The following is an 18,953-nucleotide window of genomic DNA, read 5'->3' as shown; positions in this document are numbered from 1 at the left end:
AGATGTGTCCTACAGTATTTTCAGTAACAAATTATTTTTCCATACCCTCTTCCTGAAGAGCTGTTCTGACCCTGGAGCTAAGAAAATATGCCCTGTCTGGCTGTGTGACTCGGATGCAGTCGGCTGATCTTACTTAACAGCCTTAGTGGGTTATGCAATGTTCTCAAGGTCACCAGCACCAGGTGAAGTTCAAAGCTGCTTTCCTCTTACAGTCACTATAGCAGAACGGTCTCATCAGTGCTGCCTGCAGGAGACCCTGCTCCTCATGTTGGTGTGAAAGAGAATTCTGAGGCTTCAGCTGGAGTTTTAGGGGCACAGCAGCAAAACCATGACACTTCTCAGATGCTTAACTGCTGAATTTTCATGGCAGAATTAATCTGTTAATCTGCTGACTTCTGGCTGTTGAATATTTGGCAAGTTCTCAGCCCCTTGCCTGGATCTGTGAGGAAATGCAGGTCTAGATGGTAAAAGCTGGCAGCAGATACTGGAGGCTGGTGTTGAAAGTCCTGCCCCTTCTAAATGTCAGGACCTAAATTCTTGGTGGTAGATAATGTCCCGAGCTGTGCCTGGCCTTATCTGGGGTGCCTTGTGCTCTCAGGAGAGACAGCCAAGGGAAAAAGTAGATGCCGGAGACTCAAAGCCCAAGTGCTCTGTGTGCTGCGCTGCCCCAGCGTGAGCAGTGGAGGAACCACTGTAATGAAGTTGTTTTAACTAACTCCCTTTAAGAAATAAATACTAGACTGATGCTGGTGTGTGCTGGTCTGGGTGGAGAAGCTGCTGAGGAGAACCATCAGGAGCACCTGCAGCAGGTGTGTGCTGTCTCCTGACCCATCTTGGCTGAGTGCTAGCAATGCTGCTTCTGGAGTTGTGGAGACTCTGGATGTCTCCTGAACAGCTTTTCCTGGTGACTACAGTGGACGGTCTCTAGAAGGCTACTGCCAGCATGGTGATGGTGTTGAAAGCATACTCATCCAGTGGTGCAGGTGGGTTGAAAGGAGGTACAGTTTCTTGTCACTTGGCAGCGCAGGCTGTGCCATGAGAACACGAGTGGCCCCTTGAAGCAGGAGGCTGCTGCTTGTGCCTGGCTGTGGTGCTGCGCTTGCATGGTTTGTTGGGGTGCAGCTTTGGATGTGGTAGTGTGAACCTCTGAGAGGAGCAGGGGGACCCCAGGAAGAGGAGCTAAGCAGCAGAGGATTCTTGCTGAGCTGGTACGGCATGGTGGTTGAGTCCTGGCAGTGGCTGCGCTGCATTTGTGACCAGTAATGGGTCTGTTCCTCATCTAGGGGTGCCCTTGAACTCTGAGCTCTTCTTGCTCTGTGAGGTGGGCCTGGGCCTAGCTGGGGTGCTGGTGAGGGGCTGAGCCCTCCTCTGCAGGGAGCCCCTCCTCCACTGGTGTCTCATCTGGGCGTTTGCCGAGAGCTGCTGCAGCCGATCTGTGGAGTGATCCCCTCCAGAGTTGAGTGTTTTCCTCCTGTGTTGGTCAGTTGCCCCTTGGCGCATTGAGGGAGGCTATGCCCCCCTGTGAGACCACAGCCTGGGAGGGGGACTTCTGGGTCTCCTGATCGTCCCTGTTGTCCTTCCCTCCCTGTTTGTTCCAAGGAAATGTTCCCTCTTTGCTTTGGAGCCCTCCAAGCTGGGGTGACTTGTGTCTGGGGTGGGAGGGCAGCAGGTGCCTGCTGTCACACTAACTAGGAGGTGTTCTGCAAACCAGCACTGGTTTCTGCTTGTCCCTTCTCTTGCTGCCTGAATTCACTCGTTACCTATGACCATAACCAGTCCTGAAGCTCAGTGTCGTGAGGGGGCATAGTGGAATGCAGGGGACAGTCCCGTGGATGGTGTGCAAGGGCTGTGGTGGGGAGAGGAGTTACGCCTGCGCCCCCGGCTCCTCTGTGGAGGTGAGGTGGGTGCCTGGCTCTTACCTGCTAGGTCAGGGTGGTGTTTCCCCAGGTTCTCTAGCAAGGATTCATAGCAGGTGGCTTCAGAGCTTTCTCCTCCTGCCAGCAGAACAGGGGAAATGGATTAATTGCTCTCCTGGCTGAAAACTGAAGTCAAGACTTGTAACTGGGGCGGGTGGTTCTGCCCAGGAAAGGTTCCTCCTCCCCCAGAGCAGCCACCTCAGGCAAACACAAGGTTCAGCTCTAGCTCTTCATCTGAGCTGGCTTCTGCCTCCTCAGAGCTACTGTGCCACGTCCAAGTGACTGCTGAATAGAGCCCCTCTCCAAAGCTGCATCTTTGTTTCTAGGAGGCGACAGGGTTTTCCTGGTGTGTGGGACAGTTACTTGAAATGGCGTGACACCACCCCCCAGAGCAGACCCTTCTTGGTGCAGAGGCTGAACTGTGCTGTCTTGCCGAGGAACTTACGGATGATTCTGATGAGGATGTAGCGCTCCCTTTCCCGTAGGTATTTACTGGCGAATTCGGATGCAGGGTTTTCCACTTTGCTCAGGTTCATCAGGGTGCCAGTTTCATCCAGAAGATCAATGCAGTCTGGAGGGAGAGAGATATGGTGAAGAAAAGTCCAATGTGTCCCTGTGTGGCCAGCATGAGGCTGTGGGGGTTTAGAGGTATTTTCCTTGGCAAGTTACACTTTGAAGAGAATCTGTTGAGGTCTAGAGGGGAGGAAGTTTGCTGCCCGTTTCCCTGTGTTTTGGGATGATCTGGGATTCCCCTGCTACCTGTTACCCTCTCCCACAGGTGAGCGCCGGTCCCTCTGGTGACCGCTGCTCAGGAGCGCTCGTACCGTCAGGCCTGCACTGGCACTTGCTCTTCATGTGAGCCGTGAGGATCAGGACGCGGCACTGCAGGTTCACCATCTCTCGGCAGTTGGCTGCAGACAGGGAATAAGACCTGAGATACAAATGTGGTCACCCTGAATCCAGGGGCCCCATGGACACAGCGGGTGGCTGAGAAGTGCCTGCTGTCGTGGCCAGCAAAGGTAGGATCCCTGTGTGGCCATCAGCAGGGCTTTGAGCTGCTGTATTACAGCCGTGTGCGCTGGCGTTTGGTGCGGGGAATGCTCCAGGGTAGGAGCGGGGATGAACATTTTGATTTGGGGAGAATGGTTCTGATTCATGAAGTGTCCCTGTCCTTCAGCTTCGTTTCATCAAACATAAGCAGGAAAAAGCAGTGGGCCCTGGCTGGTCCCCTTCCACAAACTTGTCCCAGTCACAAGGGGAAAGAGCTGGAGGTTGTGGCTGAGTCACCAGGGGACACTTTGGCCGTGAACTCTTGCCAAGTTTGTCACGATTGAGAAATCCCCAGGGCCGACACACATCAACAGTCAGAGCTGAGGATCCAATGCAAATAGCAGAGGGAGCAAAGGCATAGGACCATGTGTGTCTGGCGGCTTCAGCCGCAAGTGCCTGGGGTCAGGCAAAGGCTCTGGGCCAACTGGGCAAGGCCAGGACAGGATCTGCTTGTTCCCTCCCACCAGCACAGATAGCTGCTCTCCGAAGCCGAGGGCCAGGATTTGAGCCAGGGAACCCTTCCTGCACAGCTGGGAGCAGAGGAGCTCTGCTGGCAGCTGTCACCGCTGCCCCATGGCTCTTCTGGTTGTGCCTAGATAAGCAGAGCTCCCTCCAGTGATTCCCCAGAGCTGCGAGGCTGGGAACTCATCCTTGCCTCTGGCCTCCCTCCCTGCAATTGACTTAGCTCTGCCGGGATGGTTTTCCTCCATGATTCATTGTGTAGGGGCTAAAGATTTCCATTTTTTTTTTTAAAATGGATGAGGCCAAGGATGCTGATGTGCCCTGGCAGAGCTCTCCTGCCCTGTTCCACAACCACTGGGCATTGCTGGGCATTAAGGTGCCGTGTCCCTCCCTGCCCCTCATGGGGCCACCACCTGGTGGTGGTGAAGATGGTCCGGGTGACCAGCTGCCCCCCAGGGCTGAAGCAAAACTGGTGCTTTCCCCGTGTACCTCCGTATCTCACTGTGATGAACATGGTGCTTAGCATGCCTCTTCCCAGAGCCGCTCTCCTCCGGCGGGGGCCCGGGCCTGCGATGTGGGGGCTGCTTGTGCCGGGTGCTGTCCTGCAGGCAGTGGGGATGACAAAATGCGCAGTGACGATGGTTTTAGCTGCTGGAGAGCCCAGGGGAGGGGCTGTGTTTCCAGCTGATGCTGTTGTGGTTTCAGTAGCCAGATTTCCCAGCAACGGGGAATGGCCCCCGCAGATTCCCGAGCTTTCTGCAGCTGGGGAGTGGGAAAGGGGGGGTAGAGCAGGGGCTGGGCTAAACAACAGCCTGTTGGGAAGGCTGCCTGCTCTGTGTGGTCCCAGCTGCTCTGAATTGCAGACTTTTTGCAGTCTTGTGGTGTTTCCTGCCCCCCCCGCCCCATCTGTCCTGCAGCTTGTCTGGGCTGTGATGGTGGCAGATCTGCCCACCCTGCTCCTAGCTGAGCCCAGCACTGCTGCAAGGGCAGCTGTGGTCTCCCCTGTGAGATGGTCGGCTACCACTGGAAAAACCTTCCCAGGCCCTGCCTGCTCTGGCCCTGCTCTGGAGCACGAAGCAGTGGGGTTTCGCAGCCCGGGGGGAGCTGTGGGCAGTGGTCAGGATGGCGGCTGTACCTGCGCAGGAGCAGGAGGAAGCCCCAGGGCTTAGCAGCAAATGTGAGGTGGTGCAGCAGTAAGTCCTGGTCCGTGTTTTGCCCTGGCCTGACGGGGCAGCTGTGCTTGGTCAGTGACGTGTCAATCTGGGATAAAACTTGCTTCATTTGGGTGAGTTCCTTCTGTTCGCTGAGCACCTCTTGTACCTCATGCAGGAGGGAATGAAGTTGCAGAATAGGGTGAGCACAGGGCTGGGCTAGTACCTGCTCTTGCACTTTGCACGGCCAGGTACTTTCCTGCACCCCTGGGCTGTCAGAGCAATGTGCATGACATGCACCAGCTGCACCTTCCATTTGGTGCCTGAATGCTGCTGTACAAGTGATCCTGCAGCCGTGCTTAGGGGGCCCTGCAGCATCATCCCCTTTTCCTGTGGAGTTGCTGAAGCATACAGATGAAATCCTGTCCCTGGGCTGGTGAGCAGATGTGGAGGACCTGAATGGCGGGAACCGGTAACAACACTGATGTACTGCACATCCAGTGCTTGCTGCTCCGTGAACAAACTCCTTTTCCCGAAATGCCTCTCCTTGCATGAGGAGGTGATTTCCCTCCGCCTTGGTGGGCCTTTGTTTCGCAGTCTCTGTCTAATCCATGGACTTGATCTGCTTGGGGCTTGGCGACAGGGTGTATGTGTGACACTCCTCGCCTAGGACACGCGTGCAGGGTGACTCACATTCACCTTGCCACCGCCTTGCAGAGCTTGGGGAGTGCTGGTGGGCAACAGCTGGAGCTGTGTCTGCAGCGTGCTCGTACCTGTATGGGCTCAGGAGCCTGGCTGCGTGAAACACAAGCTGCTGATACGCTGCAATGGCAGAGCTTCACAAGGCCAGAAGACAACAAGGCAGAGCCCCAGCCTTGAACGGGCTTTGGAGCTGGTCTCCCGTAGCCATTGCTGCTGCTGTAGGCTGCCTCTAACAAGTCTGATGCAGCAGGTTTGCTCGGATGGGCACAGGTGGGACACAGCCAGGCTTTACCGCATGTGCACGGGCTGCTGTGTGGCACCTATATGTTCCGCATCCCCTGGCAGCTGTTCAACAGCCCTTGCTGCCCTCCTGTACTGCAGCAGCCCCTGCAGCCCAGCTGCGCTAGGTGCTGTACAGTCCCATCAGGTCTAACTGGCACCTTGCTGCTTCGTGGCACTGCAGGTGTGGACCCTGCTCCGTGGCATCTGTGTTAGAGCTGCTCTGATTGCCCTGGTCACTGCCTTTCACTCTCATTTTCCCCTCGCTGCTCCCAAGGGAGGCTGTGTCACAGTAAATTGGGCAAGGTTGCGTCGGTAATTGCTTTTGTTAGACCAACTGGTAAAGAATGCAGGAAAAAACAGATGAGCCATTGGGCGCACCAGCCCTTGTTCAGAGCACTGCAGCATGGCACAGCAAAGCAAGTGTCCAGCTTGCTGCGTTGCATCCTTGGATGATGGTGGTCCTTCCTCTTCAGGATCTGCCTGTGCCAGAAACACGGTGCTGGGGTGTTCTAATGAGGCAGGGCTCTGTCTCAGAGCTCCATTTTCCCTCAAACCCAGAGCACGCGTGGGCCAGTCACGTCAGGAACCACTTCCTTGGCGTTCCCTCTTTGGCTTGGGGACACCTTGGGAGCAGAGCAGGGTGCTGCAGAGGGGAGGGAAAGGGCCATCCCTGGGTGGTGATGTGGTGGCACTGGGGGGCTGAGCCTGCCTGTGGAGGGCAGGAGGTACCCACTCGTTAAGGGACGCTGCAAAGTGCCTGCTGATCACCCTGCTGCGAAGGACTGCCATGGCTGGAGGGTGCGGAGACGTGCTGGGGGGAGGCCAGCCCTTGACTGTGGCTGGCTGTGTAACGTGGCGGCTCTGGGCCCTGTGATGGGTGGTGCAGACAGGAGGGGCTTTACGCCTGGTGAGTCCGGCAGCCTTTCGCTGTAACGGTCTGCTGTCTTTCCGCACAAGGCACCAGCTCTGCTGCAGCCGTGTCTTGCTGCACCGGCTCCCTTGGGAAATGCCTTCTGGCAGGTGACTTTGGCAGCCACCCCCGCATGTTTGCCCGTGGCTGCTGTTTCTGAGGTGGCCCTAGCAAGGAGGCAGTGCTCTCAGCACCGTCGGCAGCTCCCAGCCCATGCTGCGGGGCAGTCGTTCTTGTCACAGTGATGGAGCTGCATGGAGAAGGGAGCAGTAACTTTCCTTCTATTGCTTCTGTGATGAGACAGCTGCCGGGGGGCTCTGGCACGTCCTGGCTTTCGTTCTCCCTGGTGGCAGCAGAGCCAGCTGGCCCCCAGCCTGCTGCTGCCACAGGGCATCCTTGGCATGGTGTGGCTCAGGCTCCTGGCCTCCTGCACACCTGGTGGCCGAGGGCCGAGGCAAAAGGTCTGAGTGCAAGGCCACAGGGAAACCTCTCTGCTCCCCCATCAGAGAGGAGAGATGGTCAGTGATGCCTCCCCGCCATACCCCAGCGCCCGGGGCAGACGGTGGTGGGGTGGGCTGTGCGTACATCGCTGCACCTGGAGGAAATGGCCTAGCCTGGGGCGAAGGTGGGCGGTGGGTCGCAATGCTCAGCTCTCGCCCCACTGCTTCAAGCCCCCTCCCTGAAGCCCAGCTGCAGCAAAGAGAGCAACGCGGGGAGCTGGAGTCCCCGAGCCCCCTGTGTCATTTACATACGCCTCACCGGCGCCAGCGACACAGCAACCTGGGTTTGTGTAGCACCGCAGACCCTCTCCGAAACAGCCTCCCTTCCTCTGCTTCCTGCCATGGCCCTGGGCTTCACGGTCCTGCTCCTGGTGGGGATGGTGGGGACAGGTAAGGGTGGTGTGGCTGAGCTAGCTGCTGTCTGGGAGGGGCGCTGCAGGGCGGCGGCAGGACTGGGCTGTAGGGGGGGGGCACGTGAGTCTGAGTAGGGCATTCTGCTCCAGGGCTGTGTGGTGGGATGAGCAGGATGGAGGTTGGGTAACGGAGTTGCCTCAAGGGAGCAGGGGGATGTTTTGGGGCTGAGGGTGATGGGGGGCATGGCTCAGCCCATCAGTAACTGCATCCGTGGTGCGTGCAGCTTCCAGGGCTCAGCCCGTGCTGACCCAGCCAGCCTCTGTGTCGGTGCTGCCTGGGCAGACCGCTCGGCTGTCCTGCACCCTGAACCCCCAGTACAATATCAGCAAGTTCGGCATCTCCTGGTACCAGCAGCGCCCGGGGCACTCCCTGAGGTATCTGCTCTATTACAACTCTGAGGGAGACAAGCACAAGCCTGCCAAGATTCCCGACCGCTTCTCTGCTACCAAAGACCTTGCCAGCAACGCCTGCATCCTCATCATCACATCTGCCCGCCATGAAGACAACGGCAACTATTACTGCTCCCTGTCACGTGCCTTCAACTGGTTTTAGAAACAAGGAACAAAAGCTTTCTGCATTTTCCCTTGCAACCCTGACGCAAAGCCCTCAACAGGGAGAATGGCAGCCCTAGGAGGAATGGAAAAAGACCCTCTTGCATGCTTGAGCAAGCCCAGCAGCACTGCGTTGTGCTGTGAGGTGCAGCAACCTCCTCTTCGACCCCAAACGTCCCCCATGGAGCATTGGACAGCCTGACACGGCGCGAGACCTGCCAGGGCTCAGCCCAGGAACGCACAGGAGCAGGGACCTCCTGCCGCGGTGGGAGGATGGAGAGCTCTGCCGTGGCCTGGCTTTCCTGCGCTCTTCCAGCGCTCGGCACGACGCGGGCTTGATCCCGGCTTGGGCTTCTGCGCGGTTTGGCTCACCCGATAATAAAGGTTAATCCTTAGGCACGCGGCTTGTGTCGTGTGTGGCGTCCAGGGGAGCCCCTTGGGTGTCTCTCTGCGGGGATGGGGCTGTGCCCCGGGGTACTCGAGTCAGGAGGGTGAGCCGAAGGCGCCGTGGTGTGCCTTGGTGGGATCTCTTGGGCCTGGACGGAGGTGTGTCACCCACCCCGGCAGAGCCCGTCTTCCCCAGCGAGCCAGAGACCCCCGCCGCGGCTACCACCCGCAGTGCCCTGGCCACCGGCAGGTCTGTCCCTGCGCCCTAAGGCCCTCAACGCCTCCTCACGGCGCCCAGGGTCCCCCCCTTGCCCCCGTCTCCCTGCTCCCCTCGTCTCCCCACGCTGTCGTCTCCCCACGCCGCCGTCTCCCCACACAGCGGCCATCTCCCCTTGCCGCCACCCCGCAGCTTCTGAGAGGAGAAGGACACGTTTAACCACACGGGCACTTGTGGGTACTTTTTATGAACATTTCCACACAGAAGGATAATGCATTTTTCCACGAAAATCCCATAGATTTAATTAAAAACACCGGGGGGGGGGGGGCGAAACACGCCAAAGGGCTCCGCACCCCGGCGACGGCCGCGCCGCCGCCCTGCGCATGCTCAGCGCTGCGAGCGGGACCGGGGCGGGCGTTAGGGCCCTTCCCAGGCGTCGGCGTCACGTGGGGAGCTGCTGGCGCTGCCATTGGCTTGGGGGAAGAGAAATAGAGCGCGTCACTTCCTGGTTACCCCAGGGCGCGTCAGAGTAACGGGGTGGCGGGAGCTGCGCGGCGGAGCGGGACGGTGAGGGCGGCCGGGGCCGCACCGCACCCCTGCACCGCCCCGCCGGGGGAACGGCCCCGGGCCCCTCGGTTCAGCCTGGTGCGGCTGCTCGGCGCCCGCCGCCTTGGTCTCCCCGGGCCGTGCATTCCCTCAGCTCCGGCTGCCTGCGGGAGTGAGGGCGCCCGGCTCTCCCCGGGTGGGAGCGGGCGGGGCGGCTGTGCGGGGCGGCTCGGGCATGCTGAGGGGTTGTTTCCTCAAAGCTGAATCTGAAGGAAATCCCTGCCGGGCCTGTAACGGCTCGCCAGACTTTGCGAACGCCCTGGAGCGGCAAAGAGGGGTTTGTGCTGCTCTGTTAAGTACCCTGGGTTACAATGCTCTCTTTCCTCCTGCTGTGTGCAAAGTTGGTGTTAGCATTAGGGGACCTTCACGTCCCCACATGCGGTGGTCTGCCGGTGAAGTTCAAGAAGGTGCTGCTTCCAGGAAGGATTCAGCACATCTTGTGTACAGGAAGCCTCTGCAGCAAGGAGAGCTATGGCTACCTCGGGACTCCGGCTGGGGACATCCACGTTGTTGGGGGGGACTCTGAGGTAACGTTCTTGCTGCTGTGAATTCCTCAGCCCACCTTCCCTCATGCTGTGGTTGCCTCGACGAAACCTGGGGAGTCCTTCAGCACTGGCAATTCCTAAACTGTAATTCACCAGGACAGGAGGCAGGGATGAGTGAGACTGAAGAAACACAATTATTTTCTAGACCCTTCTTGTTGCACTTGCAGCAGCGGGGACGGGGTGTGGGGGGGTAATACACGCGCTTGGTTCTTATGAACTCTGGCACAAGTCTCTGTGATTGCTGTGAGGCCGCTGGAGGCCCCCAGCTGGCTGTGTAGTTGCAGGAACTGGGGACTTGAGTGTGTGTTTACTGTTGGGTAGCCTTGAGGCCCCTGATCTCTGTGCAAATTTCTCGCTCGTTGCTCTGCAGTTGCTCTGGCTGGGGTGTGGCACAAGCATGCAGTGGGTCCACACATTGAAAGAGACCTTGCGCACTTGACCAGCGAAATGAGGGTTCGTGTCTTGGAATGTAGGAACCTGCATTGCGTAGGTGAGGGGTCTTTGGCTGGTTTATAGGCTGTGCTTTTCTCCTTTTCAGAGCCTGAATTATCCTAAAGAGAAGGTTGTAACTGTTGGGCAGCTCAGGATCGGGCTGATTCACGGCCATCAAATTATTCCTTGGGACAATGTGGCCAGCCTGGCACTGCTGCAGAGGTAGCTGGATGTGGACGTTCTCATCTCAGGACACGCACAGATATGAAGCATTTGAACATGAAAACAAATTCTACATCAATCCAGGATCAGCTACAGGAGCCTGGAAACGTGAGTGAGGGGGGCCCTGAGCAGCCCAGTGTAGCAGAGCCCGTAGCGCTACCTGAAACGTGTGTGTTCACCCGCGAGTGTCCGGCCACCATGCTACAGAGCGCTGGTGAGGTGCTGTGAGGAGCAGGAGGGCAGCTCTCTCCCTTCCCGGGGAACGCAGCGGGGCTCCCCCACTACCAGGGTTTTGCTTAGCCCACGCGTTGGGCAGGCCAGCCCGGCACTGGTGTGGCTGGGGCCGCTTCCCGGGCCCGGAGAGGGCTGAGCTGCAGCCGCTTCTTGAAGTCGTTCTGCCTTCTGGGGTCTTCCCAGAAGCTGCATGCTCATATTCCGCAGGAAAGCAGACTTGTGGAGGCGCTGTCAGCTTTAGCGTCCGAGCCTGACACGACCGGGGCCGATCAGTAGCCCCGCGGGCTGTTCCAGGCTCGGTGCCGCTCTGCCTGGGACGCTGCTGTCGGTGCCTGCGAGCTGCAGGGTCTGCCAGAGCCCTGCAGCCCTTGGTAACCAAGCGTATTAGAATAATAAGCATAAGGTATGTTAATAGCAAGAAGCGTAAGCTAATGGGGAAGATCGACGAAGTATGTTTTCTTTCCAGGAACACCCTCCCTTCATTTGTACTGACAGATACCCAGGCTTCCACAGTTGTGACTTATGTATACCAGCCGATTGAGGAGGACGTGAAAGTAGAAAGAATTGAGTTCAAGAAGTACTGAATCACGTTCAAACCTGCTTGTTGCCTTCTCGCCGCCTTTCGTTCCTTCTCTTTCCAGGGGGTGGAAGAGGAGGCAGGCCACGGCGGGGTGCTGCTGCTGCGGCGGCGCCTTGGGCGGTAAAGCAGCCACAGCCCTTGATTGCTCGTAGGAAAACGTTAGCCTTGGCTCCCGGCCAGAACGGGCAGCAGAAGAAACTGCTGATTAAGAGACCTGTGAAAAATATTCTGTGTCTGAGGAGGAGCTGCTGTGTTCCTGGCCGAAGGGAGTCCCAGAGGGTGGTGGTAGCTTGGCACTGAGCCTCTTCTGTAAAAGGCATGTAGAATAAATCCCTGTCTTCGTGTGTCTGGGTCCTGTACCTTATGCTTCTAAAAGGTGAAGGGGGGCTGGCGTTTGGTGGGAGGGGGCGCCGAGGGCTGAAAGGAAGCTGCTGTTTGCTTCCTCAGCCAGAGCCCCAAAACGCAGCAGGGTCTGCCAGAGGTGCCCAAGGACTCCAAGGGCTTCGGCGGACCCGGCCACCTCCCGCTCGGGAGCAGCGCGGCGAGGCGGAGGCGGCCCCGGGAAGGGCGGTGCGGAGCGCTCTGCGCGGCGCTGGGCCGGGGCCCTCGCGCTCCAGGGCCAGCGGAGGCCGGGGCGCTTCGCCCGGTGGCCGCGGTGCTGCCGCCGCAAGCCCGGCGCCGGCCCGGCGCTCCGGGAGCCCCGGCTGCAGGGGGGCGGCGCTGCGGGCAGGGGGCGCTGGCGCGGCGCTGTGCGGGGCCGGCCGCGGGCGGGAGAAACCGTCAGGATCCCCCGCTCCGGGAGCAGCAGCGGCTATGGCTGGTTCCAGCAGAAGGTACCTGGCAGTGCCCCTGTCACTGTCATCTACCTGAACGACAAGAGACCCTCGGGCATCCCCTCGCGATTCTCCGGATCCACGTCTGGCTCCACAGCCACGTTAACCATCAGTGGGGTCCAAGCCGAGGACGAGGCTGTCTATTTCTGTGGTGGCTACGACAGCAGCAGTGCCGGTCAGCGTGAGGGAGGCACCAACTCTAGCATTCCCCTTCCTCTTGCAGCTGCCAGTTCTCATTCCAGGACCCCCACGCTCTGGCCTTGGGCTCCGTGTGCGGGGCTCTGGGTCCCTCTGTGGCATCATGGCCTTTGGGCACGGGGGTCCCGTCCCTGTCTTGCTGCCCGGGGAGGGCTGTGCTCGCGGGGCACTGGCTGACCCCCGTCTTCTCCCCTCTCTGCTCTCCCTCTCCAGGTTCCCTGGTCCAGGCAGCGCTGACTCAGCCGCCCTCGGTGTCAGCGAACCCGGGAGAAACCGTCAGGATCACCTGCTCCGGGGTTAGCAGCAGCAATGCTGTCGGCTGGTACCAGCAGAAGGAACCTGGCAGTGCCCCTGTCACTGTCATCTACCAGAACGACAAGAGACCCTCGGGCATCCCCTCGCGATTCTCCGGATCCTTGTCTGGCTCCACAGCCACGTTAACCATCAGTGGGGTCCAAGCCGAGGACGAGGCTGTCTATTTCTGTGGTGGCTACGACAGCAGCAGTGCCGGTCAGCGTGAGGGAGGCACCAACTCTAGCATTCCCCTTCCTCTTGCAGCTGCCAGTTCTCATTCCAGGACCCCCACGCTCTGGCCTTGGGCTCCGTGTGCGGGGCTCTGGGTCCCTCTGTGGCATCATGGCCTTTGGGCACGGGGGTCCCGTCCCTGTCTTGCTGCCCGGGGAGGGCTGTGCTCGCGGGGCACTGGCTGACCCCCGTCTTCTCCCCTCTCTCCTCTCCCTCTCCAGGTTCCCTGGTCCAGGCAGCAGTGACTCAGCCGCCCTCGATGTCAGCGAACCCGGGAGAAACCGTCAGGATCACCTGCTCCAGGGGTGGCAGCTACTTTGGCTGGTACCAGCAGAAGGAACCTGGCAGTGCCCCTGTCACTGTCATCTACGAAAACACCAACAGACCCTCGGACATCCCTGCGCGATTCTCCGGATCCACGTCTGGCTCCACGGGCACGTTAACCATCAGTGGGGTCCAAGCCGAGGACGAGGCTGTCTATTTCTGTGGTAACGATGACAGCAGCAGTGGTGCTGGTTTATTTACATGGAGAGGTGGGGAATTGAGCTGCAGAGGAGTGAAAGCCTGAGGTTTTCTGCCCTTCTGACTCATGGCTGAGCAGGGCTGTGGGGCCGAGACAGGTTTGTGTCCCCTCTGCATGGCCATGGCTGTGAAAGTGCTCCTGATTGTGCCACGCCATCCGGGAGGTGACTCTGGGGCTGTGGGCACCTCGTGTTTGTCCCAACAAAAGGCATGGCACTGCCTTGTCGCCTGCCCCGCTGCCTCTTCCTGCTGCTGGCCATGTCCTCCTGGTTCTGCCAGCTCTCCTCCCAGGGGCTCAGGCCTTGGGCTCTGTATGTGGGGCTGTGAGCCCTCTGTGCCATTAGGACCTTTGGGCACAGGGGCCCCACCCGTGTCCCGCTGCCCGGGGAGGGCTGTGCTCGCGGGGCACTGGCTGACCCCCGTCTTCTCCCCTCTCTCCTCTCCCTCTCCAGGTTCCCTGGTCCAGGCAGCGCTGACTCAGCCGCCCTCGGTGTCAGCGAACCCGGGAGAAACCGTCAGGATCACCTGCTCCGGGAGTAGCAGCAACTACTATGCCTGGTTCCAGCAGAAGGTACCTGGCAGTGCCCCTGTCACTGTCATCTATAGCAACGACAAGAGACCCTCGGACATCCCTGCGCGATTCTCCGGATCCACGTCTGGCTCCACGGGCACGTTAACCATCAGTGGGGTCCAAGCCGAGGACGAGGCTGTCTATTTCTGTGGTGGCAATGATGGCAGCGGTGATGCTCTTTTAGTGACACAGGGAGATTTGCAAGTGAGGTACAGAGGCGTTAAAAATGGAGTTTTTTCTGCCCTTCTCCCTCATGGACGAGCAGAGTTGTGGATGTTGGGCTGGGGCAGGTTTCTGTCCCCTCTGCAGGACCATGGCTATGAATGTGCACCCTTTTGTGTCCTAGAGCACTGGAGGTGACTTTGTGGCTGGGGACTCTTGTCCTGGTCCCTACAAAGTTCGCAGTGCGGCCCTGTCTGCCACCCTACTGCCCCTTGCTGCTGATGACCATGTCCTGCTGCTGCCGCCAGAGCTGCCTCTGTGCTGGGATGCACTGTGTAGGGATCAGCTCCGAAATCTGCCTGTGACTGTGCCCAGGTCTGTTCTCATCCGACTGTGGCATTCCCTGTCCCGCTGCCCGGGGAGGGCTGTGCTCGCGGGGCACTGGCTGACCCCCGTCTTCTCCCCTCTCTCCTCTCCCTCTCCAGGTTCCCTGGTCCAGGCAGCGCTGACTCAGCCGCCCTCGGTGTCAGCGAACCCGGGAGAAACCGTCAGGATCACCTGCTCCGGGGTTAGCAGCGGCAGCTATGATTATGTTGGCTGGTTCCAGCAGAAGGAACCTGGCAGTGCCCTTGTCACTGTCATCTACGATAACACCAAGAGACCCTCGGACATCCCTGCGCGATTCTCCGCATCCAAGTCTGGCACCACAGCCACGTTAACCATCAGTGGGGTCCAAGCCAAGGACGAGGCTGTCTGTTTCTGTGGTGGCTGGGACAGCAGCGGTACTGCTGGTTTATTTACATGGAGAGGTGGGGAAGTGAGCTGCAGAGGAGTGAAAGCCGAGGATGAGGCTGTCTATTTCTGTGGTAGCTACGACAGCAGCAGTGATGCTGGTCAGGGCCACGGTGATGCTGAGATTAGTTTTTTCCCCTCCTTTTCCTTGCTACGCCTTCCCCTGCGTAGGGAAGAGCTGCAGAGCGGCCCTGTCTGCCACCCTGCTGCCCCTTGCTGCTGATCTCCCCTCTCTCCTCTCCCTCTCCAGGTTCCCTGGTCCAGGCAGCGCTGACTCAGCCGCCCTCGGTGTCAGCGAACCCGGGAGAAACCGTCAGGATCACCTGCTCCGGGGTTAGCAGCAGCAGCAGCTATGGCTGGTTCCAGCAGAAGGTACCTGGCAGTGCCCCTGTCACTGTCATCTACTGGAATGACAGGAGACCCTCGGACATCCCTGCGCGATTCTCCGGGTCCAAGTCTGGCACCACGGGCACGTTAACCATCAGTGGGGTCCAAGCCGAGGACGAGGCTGTCTATTTCTGTGGTAACGATGACAGCAGCAGTGGTGCTGGTTTATTTACATGGAGAGGTGGGGAAGTGAGCTGCAGAGGAGAGAAAGCCTGAGGTTTTCTGCCCTTCTGACTCATGGCTGAGCAGGGCTGTGGGGCCGAGACAGGTTTGTGTCCCCTCTGCATGGCCATGGCTGTGAAAGTGCTCCTGATTGTGCCACGCCATCCGGGAGGTGACTCTGGGGCTGTGGGCACCTCGTGTTTGTCCCAACAAAAGGCATGGCACTGCCTTGTCGCCTGCCCCGCTGCCTCTTCCTGCTGCTGGCCATGTCCTCCTGGTTCTGCCAGCTCTCCTCCCAGGGGCTCAGGCCTTGGGCTCTGTATGTGGGGCTGTGAGCCCTCTGTGCCATTAGGACCTTTGGGCACAGGGGCCCCACCCGTGTCCCGCTGCCCAGGAGGGCTGTGCTCATGGGGCACTGGCTGACCCCCGTCTTCTCCCCTCTCTCCTCTCCCTCTCCAGGTTCCCTGGTCCAGGCAGCAGTGACTCAGCCGCCCTCGGTGTCAGCGAACCCGGGAGAAACCGTCAGGATCACCTGCTCCGGGGTTAGCAGCAGCTATGCTGTCGGCTGGTACCAGCAGAAGGAACCTGGCAGTGCCCCTGTCACTGTCATCTATAGCAACGACAAGAGACCCTCGGGCATCCCTGCACGATTCTCCGGATCCACGTCTGGCTCCACGGGCACGTTAACCATCAGTGGGGTCCAAGCCGAGGACGAGGCTGTCTATTTCTGTGGTGGCTACGACGGCAGCAGCAGCTATGGTGTCCGGTGCCAGTGAGTAATGGGAAGTGAGACACAGACTCCAAAATCAGAGAAAGTTTTCAGCCCTTCTCCCTCCTGGCTCAGCAGAGTTGTGGCTGCGGGGCTGAGGCAGGTTCCTGTCCCCTCTGCGCGACCATGGCTGTCAATGTCTTCCCATTCCTGTCCCAGAGAACTGGAAGTGAATCCGTGGCTGGGGAGCAATGTCCCTGTCCCTACAAAGTTTGCAGTGTGGCCTTGTCACCCATCCCACTGCCTCTTGCTACTGATGACCATGTCCTCCTGCGCCTGCCAGAGCTGCCTCTGTGCTGGAACGTGTTGTGCAAGGCTCTGCTCCCCAAACTTGCCTGTGGCTGTGGTGTTCCCCATCCCCCTGCCCGGGGAGGGCTGTGCTCGCGGGGCACTGGCTGACCCCCGTCTTCTCCCCTCTCTCCTCTCCCTCTCCAGGTTCCCTGGTCCAGGCAGCAGTGACTCAGCCGCCCTCGGTGTCAGCGAACCCGGGAGAAACCGTCAGGATCACCTGCTCCGGGGTTAGCAGCAGCAGCTGGTATGGCTGGTACCAGCAGAAGGTACCTGGCAGTGCTCCCGTCACTGTCATCTACCAGAACGACAAGAGACCCTCGGACATCCCTGTGCGATTCTCCGGATCCTTGTCTGGCTCCACGGGCACGTTAACCATCACTGGGGTCCAAGCCGAGGACGAGGCTGTCTATTTCTGTGGTGCCCAGGACAGCAGTGCTGGTCAGCGTCCCGGTGCCCCGCAGGGTGGCCATGGTTGGGTGCTCTGGGTTGACCGTTACTGCGTCTGTGCGTGGCTGGCAGCGATCCTGATGGTGGTGGTGGTGCTGGTGCACGTGGGAGCGGCACACAGCTCCTGGTAGTGCAGACCTGCGGTGCGGCTGGTTGCTCCTGCCGGGCAGCTCTCCAGCCGCTCCTCCCCATGCCTGCAGTGTTGCCTGGGGTTGTTGTGCCCCAAGTGCGGGACCCGGCCCTGAGCCTTCCTGAATCTCACGCAGTTGGCCCCGGCCCAGCGACCCAGCCTGGCCAGGGCCCTCTGCAGGGCCTTCCTGCCCCCCAGCAGATCGACACTTCCACCCAGCTGCATGTCGTCTGCATTTACTGTTGGGTAAAAGCTCCGCGCTGGATGGCCAGCTCTCTCCCTTCCCGGGGAACGCAGCGGGGCTCCCCCACTACCAGGGTTTTGCTTAGCCCACGCGTTGGGCAGGCCAGCCCGGCACTGGTGTGGCTGGGGCCGCTTCCCGGGCCCGGAGAGGGCTGAGCTGCAGCCGCTTCTTGAAGTCGTTCTGCCTTCTGGGGTCTTCCCAGAAGCTGCATGCTCATATTCCGCAGGAAAGCAGACTTGTGGAGGCGCTGTCAGCTTTAGCGTCCGAGCCTGACACGACCGGGGCCGATCAGTAGCCCCGCGGGCTGTTCCAGGCTCGGTGCCGCTCTGCCTGGGACGCTGCTGTCGGTGCCTGCGAGCTGCAGGGTCTGCCAGAGCCCTGCAGCCCTTGGCAAGGGCGCGCAGTAGCCTTAGAATCAGCTGAGAAGTTAGTCTTGGTTTGCGGCCAGGGGTTTAAGGCGCAGGCCGGGGCGCTTCGCCCGGTGGCCGCGGTGCTGCCGCCGCAAGCCCGGCGCCGGCCCGGCGCTCCGGGAGCCCCGGCTGCAGGGGGGCGGCGCTGCGGGCAGGGGGCGCTGGCGCGGCGCTGTGCGGGGCCGGCCGCGGGCGCGGAGCCCCGCGGAGCAGCGCCCGGGCGGGAGGGGAAGGGGCGGCGGCTGCGGAGCTGCGCTGCCGCCGAGGGATGCGCCGGGGGGGGGGGGGTGATGCGGGGTCGGGGCCGGGCTAAGGCGGCGGCGGCGGCTGCTTCGGCACGGCAGGGCAGCGGAGCGCTCCTGCCGTCGCGTGGCAGCGTCTTGGCCGCGGCGGCGCGTGCCGAAAGCAGAGTCGCGGAGCGTTTGCCCGGATGCCTCGATGCAGCCGGTCGGGGTCTTGCGGCTCCTGAGGGAAACCCGGTTGTGGTGCCCCGGCGCGAAGCAGGACCTGGTTTCCCAGCTGGGGGGCTGTCCTGGTTTCAGCTGGGACAGAGTTAATTTTCTTCTTAGTAGCTGGTAGAGCGCTGTGTTTTGGATTTAGGATGAGAATAATGTTGATAACGCACTGATGTTTTGGCTCTTGCTGAGCAGAGTTTACACTAGTCGAGGACTTTTCAGCTTCTTGTGCTCTGCCAGGTGCGTAAGAAGCTGGGAGGGGGCACAGCCAGGACAGCTGGCCCAGACCGGCCCCAGGGCTATGCCATACCCTACGACACCATGCTCAGTGTATAAGCTGGGGGAAGAAGGAGGAAGGGGGGACGTTCGGAGCTATGGCGTTTGTCTTCCCAAGTCACCCTTGCGCGTGATGGAGCCCTGCTTTCCTGGGGACGGCTGAGCACCTGCCTGCCCATGGGAAGGAGGGAATGAATTCCTTGCTTTTGCTTTGCTTGCGCGCACGGCTTTTGCTTTGCCCGTTAAACTGTCTTTATCTCAACCCGTGAGTTTTCTCACTTTTACTCTTCCGATTCTCTCCCCCATCCCACCGGGGGGGAGTGAGCGAGCGGCTGGGTGCTGCTTAGTTGCTGGCTGGGGTTAAACCACGACGGGGGCCCAGGGCGCGGGCGGCCCAGGGTGATCTTGGTACCCTGGGTGGGCCAGAGCCGTGCCTGCAGCAGGGGAGCGCCGGGACAGGAGCTGCCGGGGAGCGCTGGGGGCCACGTTTCCACGGAGGGGCCGTGCCTGAGCAGGTGGGGGCTTAAGAGGGAGCTGAGTCCGCGGCGCAGCCCCATCGGCGTGGGGACGCAGAGCTGGTGGGATCGCGCCGTGGCCCGGGCCCCTCTCCTCCTTGCG

The 18,953-nt window shown here is 60.2% G+C and overlaps 2 protein-coding genes and 1 long non-coding RNA gene across 4 annotated transcripts; 2 read left to right on the top strand and 1 right to left on the bottom strand.

The window, feature by feature from the left end:
• The first annotated feature begins 418 nt into the window (after positions 1–418).
• Positions 419–8,301, top strand: VPREB3 (V-set pre-B cell surrogate light chain 3). The gene is made up of 2 exons (XM_087768569.1): positions 419–983; positions 7,611–8,301. The coding sequence occupies exons 1-2, from the start codon at positions 944–946 to the stop codon at positions 7,937–7,939; spliced, it is 369 nt and encodes a 122-aa protein (XP_087624695.1). The 5' UTR covers positions 419–943; the 3' UTR covers positions 7,940–8,301.
• Positions 929–4,022, bottom strand: CUNH22orf15 (chromosome unknown C22orf15 homolog). Its single transcript, XM_009463735.2, has 5 exons — positions 3,918–4,022; positions 2,741–2,827; positions 2,362–2,487; positions 1,920–1,994; positions 929–1,433 (listed from the first exon to the last, which is right to left on the bottom strand). The coding sequence occupies exons 1-5, from the start codon at positions 3,952–3,954 to the stop codon at positions 1,276–1,278; spliced, it is 483 nt and encodes a 160-aa protein (XP_009462010.2). The 5' UTR covers positions 3,955–4,022; the 3' UTR covers positions 929–1,275.
• A 781-nt stretch (positions 8,302–9,082) lies between the features above and the next one.
• On the top strand, positions 9,083–11,505 carry LOC104011474 (uncharacterized). Of its 2 annotated transcripts, XR_015707183.1 has the most exons (4): positions 9,083–9,675; positions 10,064–10,146; positions 10,232–10,455; positions 11,048–11,505. It is a non-coding gene; the product is annotated as an uncharacterized LOC104011474 (long non-coding RNA). The 2 variants fall into 2 exon arrangements; XR_015707182.1 differs by lacking the exon at positions 10,064–10,146.
• Positions 11,506–18,953: the final 7,448 nt, after the last annotated feature.

Source organism: Nipponia nippon, unplaced genomic scaffold (genome assembly GCF_047370975.1).
Source record: "Nipponia nippon isolate SJK-2023a ecotype South Korea unplaced genomic scaffold, ASM4737097v1 scaffold_30, whole genome shotgun sequence".
NCBI classification, from domain to species: domain Eukaryota; kingdom Metazoa; phylum Chordata; class Aves; order Pelecaniformes; family Threskiornithidae; genus Nipponia; species Nipponia nippon.
The sequence above is the reverse complement of the archived record's forward strand: the minus strand, read 5'-3'. Positions and strand labels throughout refer to the sequence as shown.

Bases quoted from the DNA above. Each gene is read 5' to 3' on its own strand.
- VPREB3 (XM_087768569.1), top strand. From the start codon at position 944: ATGGTGATGGTGTTGAAAGCATACTCATCCAGTGGTGCAG. The intron at 984-7,610 runs GTGGGTTGAAAG...TGGTGCGTGCAG, and splicing joins ATACTCATCCAGTGGTGCAG to CTTCCAGGGCTCAGCCCGTG.
- CUNH22orf15 (XM_009463735.2), bottom strand. From the start codon at position 3,954: ATGCTAAGCACCATGTTCATCACAGTGAGATACGGAG. The intron at 1,995-2,361 runs GTAAGTTCCTCG...TTCTGCTGGCAG, and splicing joins CATCCTCATCAGAATCATCC to GAGGAGAAAGCTCTGAAGCC. The intron at 1,434-1,919 runs GTAAGAGCCAGG...ATCACTCCACAG, and splicing joins ACACCACCCTGACCTAGCAG to ATCGGCTGCAGCAGCTCTCG.